This window comes from Urtica dioica, chromosome 5 (assembly GCF_054948205.1).
Source record: "Urtica dioica subsp. dioica isolate 48M chromosome 5, U.dioica_male_clone48M_v1_H2, whole genome shotgun sequence".
NCBI classification, from domain to species: domain Eukaryota; kingdom Viridiplantae; phylum Streptophyta; class Magnoliopsida; order Rosales; family Urticaceae; genus Urtica; species Urtica dioica.
In genome coordinates, this window is record NC_142760.1 from 32,127,111 (window position 1) to 32,139,672 (window position 12,562).

At 33.6% G+C, this 12,562-nt stretch overlaps 1 protein-coding gene across 1 annotated transcript; it reads left to right on the forward strand.

Annotated features, from left to right (window-relative positions):
- Positions 1-5,328: 5,328 nt before the first annotated feature.
- LOC149397926 (protein FAR1-RELATED SEQUENCE 7-like) lies at positions 5,329-8,305 on the forward strand. Its single transcript, XM_089614390.1, has 4 exons — positions 5,329-5,471; positions 5,767-6,024; positions 6,116-6,625; positions 8,125-8,305. Exons 1-4 carry the CDS (start codon positions 5,329-5,331, stop codon positions 8,303-8,305), a joined length of 1,092 nt encoding a protein of 363 aa, XP_089470516.1.
- Positions 8,306-12,562: the final 4,257 nt, after the last annotated feature.

The following is a 12,562-nucleotide window of genomic DNA, read 5'->3' on the forward strand; positions in this document are numbered from 1 at the left end:
TTTTGGGGGTATATATATACAGCATATAACGACGGGACGACAAAGTTGAATAGTATGATTATTATTAATGTTATTATTTTTATTGTATGCGAAGACTTGTATCTCGCATTTAGATATTTCAAAGGCTGTCTTCGTCAAAATTTGACTTGTCACACGTAAAGACAAAGTACGTGGATATATGTTTTTTTTTTTTTTTTTTTTTTTTTTAACGTGGATATATGTATAGTTGTAATATATGTCTATCTATATTTTTAGCGATGAGCCATCGGTACGGTCATTTAAAAGATTTCATGATTAAGTACGCGTACGCGACTTCTTGGAAAGATCGAGAGGATATGTTTAAGAAAAAGTCACAAGACTATCATAATCAATATATATATTATTTATTATATCATATTTGTGCATGGAATTTATTATTTAATACGTGGTAGTGATAGAATAATTAGAACTTTAACTTTAGACCACAGAAAAAAAGAGAAAATAAATGGTCTCTTTTTTTTCATTCTCCACTTTTGTCCTTCTTACCAATTTTTGTATAAAATAATTTAATTTTAAAATCCATCGCATCAACTATTTTTAAGTAATCACTTTTCCCCCCAGATTAAGAATTATACACCACGTGTTTTCATCAACCGTTAATTTATCAGCTACTATTATTTGTTTGGTTCATATTTAATGAGGCATTTTTCTTGTGTATTTTGTTCCATGTTAAAAAATATAAAAAAGAAAAGTAAAGGCTGGATAAGGAAAATGGTCGAGTCACTATAAATTAAGGAAGTAGCTAATATTCTGGAAAGATTTTTAAGTTCATTGAAATAATAGAGGAAAAAAACTAAGCTTATAGACGAAGAAAAATAGGTTCATTGAAATGGTTCATTTATGATCCACATCAACAATAGACGTGAGGCGACAAATCTTTACAATATTATGCATATGAACCATGTCTAACTGGCGAGGTCTTGGATATCGATAATATATATATATATATATATATATATATATATATATATATATATATATATATATATATATGCATGTCAATAAGTATGGTGCCTCAAAAAATATCTTTTAATTTTTAGATGTGTAAATAATTTACCTCTAATCTTCAAATTACACAATGATATATCCACAAATTGATGAAATTTTCTCCAGGAATAAGATATTCATTTTGATACATTATATAAGAAGCATCCGTACGCTAGGAATGATGAAAATTTTAGTTTAAATTAACTAATTTTGGGGTATTAATATATTTATCACCTAATGAATATGCTAATTAATTATTCCAACTATATATTTTGTTTCTTTTTTTCCGATTCAGTTCTCAAATAAGTTAGACTAAGCCAACAAATTTTTCTCAGTAAAATATAAGGTAAGGGCATTAAAATTAAATTGAAGAAATGAGAACGCAAAATCATAAAATAAAGAAAATAACATAGAGAAATGGTAGTATTTTTCTTACCTTAAATCTAACATAGATTTTTTTTCCTTTCATGATTTTATTTATGACAATAAAAATAAAGAAATAATTAACCTAGAGAAATGAGTGAATCTACTACTATGTGGTTGTTTGTTTCCAATTTGAATTTGATGTGAGACAAATAAGCCGTTATCTCCTTCGCGATTTGAACTTTTGTTTTGTTAGATGTTGATTTATACAGATTGAAGATTGATCATGAATATCTCGGTTGAGTGGATCTTTCTACCAACCATTTGGAGTATATTGAAAGTTTTATGAGTACTTGAACATTAATAAATTATTCGTTCTATTTTTATCGGAAACGAGCACAAGATGATTTACTCTGAATTAGGTCTTTGGTATGTCATATAAGGTGGAGTTGTCCTGAGCTCATGGGGGTCCAATATCACCCCTCAAATTTTGAAAATTATAATTTTGACCTTAATTTTTTCTTTTAATTTTAGCTTAAATTTATATAATTTTTCTAAATTTTCTTTTTCAAATTTGTCCCCTTCATTAGAATTTTTAACTCTGCTACTCACGTTATCCTACCCTATAATCTAATGAAAGTCCGGTGCATATTAAAAAAAATTGAACTTTACTTATTTAGAAAGTATCTACATTTACATATCAATGATAAAAAAAATCAGAAAAAATAAACCTGTTGACTCTCTCTATCTAACATTAATAGTGGTCTTTGACTATTATCATAGATGCCATTGCTCAACATTCTGTAGAGTACACTTGTCAAGAGAGGAAAGAGTGCCTGAAATCCAATAAAGTATCAATTCAAATAAAACATAACGATAAACTAATAACGACGTCATTAGATAGTATATAGTTATTAATTATGTGGAGCTGAGCATAAGCATAATTTTTGTAGAAATACAATTATACAAGTAACGTTGTCCAATTCAACAACATGGGACCCGCCTAAGGCATTAATGAAGAACAAAGCTATATCAATGACGAAGACTTTTTTTATGCACAAAACCAGGTCAGTTTTAACGAGCGGAAGAAGAACTTTCTTATGACTTCATCAAAAAGTTACTTTGCCTATATTAATGTTTGAAAACATTACATGTGATTTAGCAATGACGATCATTTTTCGTACTTTTCAACTTATCAAAATTTCTTAAAAATAAAAAACAATTGAACAAAACTGTAATGCCAATGACTAGTCTTACAAAGAGAAATTTGCGTTATTTTAGAATTTTGGTGTATGGATAATATATATACATATATATATATATATATATATATATATATGTATAATTGTTTCAGTTACCACGTGTCATTTATTTATGCAATGTTGTATTTTAAGATTTTTGGACTAATATTTAGCCAAGAGCCGTGTGGGACTACACGTTTATATTTTATGCTTCTATAGTCGGTCGCTTAATGTTTTTGTGACATCTAATCAACGAGACAAATAGGAGGAGGAAAAACAGAGTTAAAAGAGTATATTTTAAAAATAAATTAGAAACCTGGTCACCGACGTTAAAAGTTCGTTTCCTAAAAAATCACATATATAAATCATATTACTTGTGGTTGCTGGCATTGCTAGATATTCATTCTTTTTTTTTTCGGCTCAGAATTGCTAGATATTTAAAATTTTGAATACCAAGCAACAAAATATCTTAGCCTTCTTTATTATATTCCTATACATTTATACATGCATATAATGGATAATATAATATATGGTAAATGTTTAAGGGACATGGACCACCATGCTTTACTTTTCAAAGATAGTGGAGAGAACGAACTTTTCAAATTCATTAATGAAGATGTTGAACAAATCCATGTATTGTTCAGGGACCTAGAAAAGAGACAAACAAAGGTAAAATAATTACATAATAGCCCCTAAAAACATATAGTTCATCTTCCTTTTTTTAATCACGATTAAGTAGCTCGAGTTACTAATAACATTAAATTTGTTGTTTTTATTAAAATAAATGGACTTAAAAAATAATAACAATTTTAAATCTAAACAATTAATATGTGCGAACACAAAATCTAAACAGCGAGACTAGCTAGCTTAGTATAAATAAATAAATAACTCAATGTGATCTTAAATAGATAATTAATATAACACGAATATATTTAGTTACACTATAAATATCAGGAAAAAAAGTAAACATTAATGCACTCAGCAGTCGTATACAATTAATAACAAATATAGTATCAACGTAAATTGAAAAAAAATTATTTGTATGTTTAATGTATCATGGGAAAACATCATGTATGAGGACATGAAAAATATAAAAATTCAATTGAAATTTACAATTTTCGAGTTAAATAAAGATTCATATGATACGATAGGTACAAGCTCCACGGTGAGGCATTTGTGTAATTCTTGATTTAAGAAATCCTGCTCCAAATCCGGGTAGGGATTATTCATATTCTAGGACTTCTACAATGATTTTGGACCAAAATCAAATAAGTCTAATTTTATCTTAAACTATGACTACCTATTTTTCTTAAGTATAAAAATAACCCAACTTTTATTGATATTTTATTTTCTTTTTTATTTTAGTATTTGACTTCTATTACTTTTTAATTGGGATTACTTTTTATTTTAGTCAGACTCCTCTCTCTCTCTTCCTCTCTCTCTCTCGCGTGTTTACAAGTACTCTGTCTTCCTCTCTTTTCATGTTCGTCTCTCTCTCTCTCTCTCTCTCTCTCTATATCAACTCGTGTCTCTCTCTGCTCTCATCTTGAACTCGTTTTCCAGTGGCTTCATGCTCATGGAAAGAAGGTCTGTTATCATTTTCCTTAATCTATCACTTTGATTATGGAAAAGCTTCATCATGAAAAAAGTTCGTCACTTTGATTAGGGTTTTTCATGAAAAAAAAAGTTTTTGTGGTCTTTGAAGTTAAAAAACAATGAAAGAACGATTCTTCGAAGCTTGGAAAATCTGGAAAAATTTCTTAAAATTTATGGGAATCGTTGAAGATTTATTGACATTGTTGCATTTTTATTGACATTAATGTCAATAAATCTTCAACGGTTCTGGGAAAATCCTTTGAAGATTTATTGACATCAATGTCAATAAAAATACATTTTTATTGACATCAATGTCAATAAATATTCACAGTTTTTTAATTTTTTTGTTATGATTTTAAATATTTATAAAGGAATTTTAAACGTTTAAAATATGAAATTAACATCCCGATTACACTCTTTTATGCAGTAATGGGTTAAACCATGTGTATACAAGGAGGGTGCATCGTTTGTACTTGTGCTTTCGGATGGTTTTGAATACCACCATCTCATGGACGCCTTGTACGCTGAGATGGGGCTCTTACCGTCCAGTCATTCCATTGTGGTCAAATATGAGACACCATTTTTGGCATTGCCAATAAAGATTACAAACGATAGCCACGTCAAAAGTTACTTGTATTTGAGGAGCCGATACCTTTCCATGTCAAATTATCATCTTGTTATTGAGATAGTTAAGCTAACGCCCGATGAGGCAGCAAATCAGCCGTCCTCGTCTCGCCTAGAATCAAGTCCAATGAAGGGGGAGTCTAGATTTGAAGAGTTTGCATCTCCGTCCACAATTGGATTGGAAGAATACACATTTGAACAGCCCCGTGCGTTGGCATCACAGCCCCCTTCCCCGCCATAGAGACCGTCACAGCCAACTCCACCGACACATAAACCATCTCCACAACCTCATTCCTCTACACAAGGACCCTTTGAACCTACTCCCTCGACACAACGACCTCTATAGCCCCCTACCAAACCGTCCAGGATTGGCCGTGAGCACATTGGGGAGAATGAAGTGATGAATTTGAACTCGCCTATCAGAGTCGAGCTAGCAACTCTATACGCTACCAAACAAGCCTTGAAGAAGCATTTGAACATGTATGCGATAAGTAAACACTTTGCATTCACGACAAAGAGTTCTTGTAAGAAGTATCTCCACGTCGTTTGCCCGGGTGACAATTGTGCGTGGGCAATTCGTGCGGTTAGATTAAGGGAGACCGAGGTTTTTCAGATCAGGAGGTATGTGTTTCTCCCCACCTTTCTCTTTTTTACGTCATTATTTAGTTATATTCACGAAATGCACAGTATTTATTGACATTAAATTCAACAAACACTGTGTTTTATTGACTTTGATATCAATAAACACTGTGATTTATTTTCTTCAATGTCAATAAAGACTATGATTTATTGACTATAATGTCAATAACAACCTCAGTTTTATTGACTTTAATGTAAATAAATATTGTGATTTATTAACAATCTTATTTTATAGGTTTGTGATCTATTAACTGACATTCATTTATTCTTAATATAGGTTTGATTCTGAGCATACATGTTCCGTAGAGTCTAGAAAGAATCCAAAAGCCACGGCGCTATTCACAGGAGATGTTGTGAAACACAAGTTTGTGGATCCTCGACAAATGAATTGTAAACCGAAAGAAATCCTTGGTTACATGGAGACAGATTATGGAGTTCGTATGACGTATAAGAAGGCTTGGAGAGCAAAAGAAAAGGCCCTTGGGTTGTTATACGGAACTGACACTGAGTCGTACGCATTTCTGCCGACCTTAAAGTATATGATTGAGACAAAAAATCCAGGGTCTGTTCTGGAGCTTACTGCTGACCGTGAACACAGATTTATAAATTTTTTTTATGTCTCTTAGTCCCTTCATAAGAGGATGGAAGTTTTGTCGGCCTATCATCATTATCGACGCTACGTTCTTGAAGAACTATCATCGTGGAACTTTGTTTACAGCGGTAGCGATGGATGCAAATGAACAATGTTTTCCTCTCGCCTTCGGTGTTGGAGACTCTGAATCGAATGAGTCATGGTTGAATTTTTTGAGCACGTTAAAGGCAACGATAGGGGAGAGGCCACGTCAAGTCATTGTATCTGACAGGAACAATGGAATATGTAATGATGTGGTAAAGGTTTTTCCAAATTCGGCACATGGGTATTGCGCGCATCATCTTCTTGGAAACGTGAAGAACAATTTCAAGGGTCTCACCAAGAGTTTCAACTGGAAGTTTTATGGTGCAGCAAAGGCATATACTCGTATGGAATTTGAAAAGTATATGCGCATGATCGACCGGAAAAATATTGAAATTCGACAATACCTTGAGAATGAAGTGGGACATGAAAAATGGGCTCGTTGCTACATTACCAATACAAGGTACTCAATCATGACCTCAAACAATGCCGAGTCTATGAATGCAATGGACTCCAAAGCTAGAGATTTTCCAATTTCGAAGTTAATTGATTGGTTGAGAGAGAGAATGCAAAAGTGGTTCTACGACTGAAGAGAATTAGCAACGGCTTCAACAAAGGTGCTTACTCCAAAATTTCAAAAGCGAATGGATGACTCTCATGCTCTTTCTACTTTAATGCTAGTAAGATCTATACTAATGTAATATGCTATTTCTCAAAAAAATATTTCAATAACTCGCTGTGACTTTTTATTGACATTAATACCAATAAGTTCCAATGTTTATTGACATTAATATAAATAAAAAAGAACATGAATTAATTATTTTTCAATAACTCACTGTGACTTTTTATTGACATTAATACCAATAAGTTCCAATGTTTATTGACATTAATATAAATAAAAAAGAACAGGAATTAATTATTTTTCTATAACTCACTGTGACTTTTTATTAACATTAATACCAATAAGTTCCAATGTTTATTGACATTAATATAAATAAAAAAGAACAGGAATTAATTATTTTTCAATAACTCACTGTGACTTTTTATTGACATTAATACCAATAAGTTCCAATGTTTATTGACATTAATATAAATAAAAAAGAATAAGAATTAATTATTTTTCAATAACTCACTGTTACTTTTTATTGACATTAATACAAATAAGTTCCAATGTTTATTGACATTAATATAAATAAAAAGAACATGAATTAATTATTTTTCAATAACTCACTGTGACTTTTTATTGACATTAATACCAATAAGTTCCAATGTTTATTGACATTAATATAAATAAAAAAGAACATGAATTAATTATTTTTCAATAACTCACTGTGACTTTTTATTGACATTAATACCAATAAGTTTCAATGTTTATTGACATTAATATAAATAAAAAAGAACATGAATTAATTATTTTTCAATAACTCACTGTGACTTTTTATTGACATTAATACCAATAAGTTCCAATGTTTATTGTTCCAGAACTCACTATAAATACTTGTTTATTGTGACTTTTTATTGACATTAATACCAATAAGTTCCAATGTTTATTGTTCCAGAACTCACTATAAATACTTGTTCATTGTAGGTGAGACCTTCTTCTGTTTTCGAGTTTGAGGTTTTAGATAAAGATGGAGAGAGATGGGCTGTGAATTTGCAGCATAAAACATGCTCATGTTTAGAATTTCAAACAGATAGTTTTGTATGCGCTCATGCGATTGCGGCATGTCATATTCGTAACCTTCCACTTGTGGACTTTTGTTCTGCATATTATACCACCGAGTACTGGAAAGGGTGTTATTTAGGTGTCATCCACCCCCATGGCAGTGCTAAAGCATGAGACATTCCTGTTGAAGTTAAACAAATCAAATTACTTCCTCCTCACTTCAGCAGTCGTCCTGCATGTAGACCTAAGAAGAGAAGGATACTATGTGAAGTGCCTAGTTGGCGTAAATGTAGCAGGTGCGGCAAAGAAGGACATAATAGAAAGACATGTAACGATCCTGTTCCTTTGTCTCAGAGAAGCAGTCGTTCCAATGGACAGACGCAATTCCCTGCTGATTTCATCCCTAAAACGATCTTCTGCGCAGTTGATTGCTTGGACCAGTCAAACTTGTCGGGATTCTCACAAGATTTCCATTAGTTGTATAGTTCTTCCACATATTTCATGAAATGCGTGTTGGTGGTCGTGTATGCATGGTTGACTTCCGTGTACTTCCTCTTTTTTCTAAGGTAGTAGAATAGTACACTCATGTGCTGCAAACAAATAGAATTCAGATAATTTCTTGAAATGAATAGATATAAATCAGATTATTTATTGACATGAATGTCAATAAACACTTCTGTTTATTGACATGAATGTCAAAAAATGATACCTCATCGGTTAGCCATTCCTCTGCCGTCCACAAGGTGTAAAACCATGTCTTCGAGCTAATGCATACGTCTCGGAAGTCCCAAGATGGAGACAACGACTCTTCAAAGTCATTGTATTTAATCTTGACATTTGTCTTCTTGTATCCGGGTTTTAGATCAACTTCCAACCACTTTTTCATCACATCAACATCATCAACGGAAGGCGGTGCCGTTGGATCCGAGAGTGGATAAGGAGAGGGCATTTTCTTCGGGCTGGTGGTGAAAAGAACATATGGCCGCGACTGTTGGGAATATTGCCCACTTAAAGATAATGAATAAATGATTACTAAATTCGATAATAAGATTACTTTATTAGCATTATATGATTAGTGGGTTGAGTTCTAAACAATTAGAATCAATAACAACTATCTTCCATAGCCTCCGTATTAAACTGAGTCACGTGCTGGGCACCTGAGTTCGGGCGGTGAGCTAAAACGAGGTTGATGACTGATATACGCCTGGAAAGCTATATCTAAAGTCATATATGTGGAACACATAGGTGAAGGCTGATCACTATGTGAGAGCATTCTACACTTGTGGTAAGTGTACGACTTGGACAGGTCTTGGTTGTAGATGTGTCGTTTAAGGACCGTTACGACACACTAACCGAGGCCACTATGATGGTCACAGTGAGACTTGATCTAAATCCTGAAGTGATCATGGACACTGGGTTATGTTACTGAGCTCTTTGACTCATTCGCTAAAAGGCTATTCATGCTAACCACAGCTTATGTCGTGCGAGTTTTCTCGGAGCATAATTCGAGTGGGAAATGATTTACAAATACGGAATCCAGCCTTCCTGAAAAAAGGTTAATGTTCTCTCACCTAAGGGTTGATTCCAGAACCGATAGATTGCTAGCACTTTCGAAGTAAGTAACGTTCGAAAGAATCTTTCGCTGGGGAAACAACAATGCTTAGGGCTGATATGTATCAAGAGAAGTATAACGGAAAAATTGACTTCTCTTGACACGGGTTGAACCTGGAGGATCTTGGTCACGAACTGACTATATCAGTAGACACTCGTCACGATGAGTAAATATAATTCTAGTATAAAGGAGAGTCCAGTCTTGGCTTACAAAGTTGAGTATTTGACCAAGATTAGACGAATCGATGGAAAAAGAGAAAAGACTATTTCGTCTTTTTCATCGGATTTGTTAAGCTTCTATTACTAGGTCCATAGTCCCCGATTCAGCTATGATAAAGGCGGATAAGAACTTTCGTATAATAATGTTTATCATTATCAATCTCACTTGCTGTAATTGTGATTGACAGCATTAATTCTGGAAAACGGGTATTCGCAGAATTAAATAAATATTTATGGTAGAATTGTTTATTTATTGTTTGATGAAGTAAATAAACAATTATTAATTATTTGTTTATTGTTGGACCAAGTAAATAAATGATTAATTGAGTTTTAAGCAATTGGGCTTTGCACAAAATATGAAAATCGGATTTGGGAATTTTGGCATGGGAGTTGCGCAAATCCCCCTTGGCCGTGTGCCATCAAATCCGACTTTTACATAATTTGTATTTACCAATTTTTTCTCTGTAGTTGTTTAAATAAAGGAGAGAGAATAATATAAGATATTGTCCTATATTTTCTCCTTATTTAAAGGAAAATATTTAGGAGAATAGATGAGAATATATTTAAAGGGAAATAATATATTCTCCTTTATTATCTCACTAAATAAAATATTCTCTATTTAAATAGAGAATAATATCTCATAGATATTGATCTGATGGATGAGAGAAAAAGTAGGATTCACTTGTTGAGATCCAAAGGCCTAGATTTAATCCACCAGTGTGAACACAATAAAAGGAAATAAAATATTCTGGAAGATTCCATGAATATCTCCTTTTACTACTATAAATAGGGGTTCATGAGAAGGCAAAGATAAGCAATTTTTGAGAAAAATTTCGTGTACTCTAGCCTACCTTGGCCGTGCACTTCTGCCTCTCTCTCCCCTCGAAAATTCGTTTCCATTCTTAGTAAAATAAGAGAGAGATCTCGAAACACATAGTTTCGTGATCTAGTAAGATAAAGACTGTGCCCACTCATCTTTCTTATTCATCTCGGAGATTATGTTTCGGAAGACTAAGGTGTCATCCTCGAGTCCTTCATCAAGACGACGCAAGGAGTACGCGATTGGTTTAGGAGCGTTCTGTAGCTGAACCGAAAATCAATGTAAGTATTCGTTTTTCGCTCAAATCGGTTGCTTGATAAATACGCTCTCGTGAATTAAATTAATTAAACATAACTAGATCTTGTTAATTATAACAATAATTTAATTAGTTTATGATCAGTGTAATTAATTATTTTTCCGCATTAATATGGTTATATGGTAGAATCACCTCCAACGAGTAGTATCAGAACGATTGTTCGTGTCTGATACGCGCTTGATTCACCAACAACGACTTCGGTGTAGGAGTGTATGTTGTCGGGGGCCTCTGGGTCCGATGTTTTTCCGGCGAATCGGAAATGATGATAGCTTGCTCTTTGACCCGGTCTACAATATCCTGGGTCTACATCGTCATCGTACATGCCGGCCTCTTCTTCCGCTTCAATATCTCCCAGTTCTTGTGAAGTATGGTTCAAAAAACCCCATTCTCCATGAACAACTACCTGGAATTGAATAAACAAATATAAATAAATTAATAAATTTGGAATGTTTGAGTTAAAATGACTACCTGAGATTGAGTGAAAATGTCGTTTTCTCCGTATACCCGCTTCTCTGTGTTCTCCCCGTCTCCCTCACCGGCTTGAGTGTCATCATCTTCTTGCTCTCTTTCTTTTTCTTCTTCACGTGTCTCTTCTTTCTCGTCATCATGTGTCGTTGGTCCTCTCTCATCATAATCTCGTGGGTCTTTATTCTTCGGAAAGATCAATTGGATCTTCTCGTCAAGGTCCTTGACATGTTGGCTTAACTCGCCAATTTTGCCATATATGTCCTTGAGATCAGACTTTACAGTAGCGCCATTCGATTCTCCAAAGCTTGCAACCGTTCCTCCTAATAGAATGAAAAAACATTTCAATATACATCAATTATTAATATTAATGTCAATAAAGACATGTTTTTATTGAAATTCATGTCAGTAAAAACTTGTGTTTATTGACATGAATGTCAATAAACACAGGTTTTTATTGACATGAATGTCAATAAACACTTCAGTTTATTGACATGAATGTCAATAGGAACCTGTAATTATTGACATTCATGTCAATAAACACCTGTAATTATTGACATTCATGTCAATAGGAACGTGTGTATTTACCTGGGAATTCTTGTCATTACTCGTCGGTGACACCTTCGAGGCTTCTTTCGCTGCCACCGTGGATTTCATTGACTTTTTTTCACGACTTTCGGCAATTCTTGCTTTCGCCGTCACAGTGGATGAGCGAAGTGGAGTGTAAACAATCTGGTACATTAATTCAAGAACATGATGAGTAAATAATGGTGATACATTAATCAAAGGACATGTTACTAGATTTACCTGCGAGCTTGAGAAATCGATTTCTCGCATCTTTAGCGCAAAAACCTTAAATGTAGATTTCCAACGGAGCATGAGAGGAATGACCGTGTCGGAGACTTTGTGGCAGATGTTTTGCTATAAGAGGATGATAAAAGACTCGAATGCCCAAATTTGAAGAGGCAAAAAGAAACCTGGCAGTCTCACTTTACCTGTATCCCTCGACCTTGACTTCTCAATGAAGGTTGTAATCTTTTCATGGAGGAAATTCCAAGCCACATTTCCTCACGGGTATCGGTTGAACTCCTCCAAGTTATCCACCAACTTGACATAGTTCATGTTCGGTACCTAACCAAAACACTATCAAGTTAGACATACAAAAAGGTTTATCAAAATGCAATACTCATAATGACTATGATTACCAAACAATTCGAGTTGTCGGGGATGAGCACGTTAAGCAAAAAATATAGTATTTTAAACTTTGCCTTCTTCTCAGTCTGCCATTCTTCGCTCTCAGAGA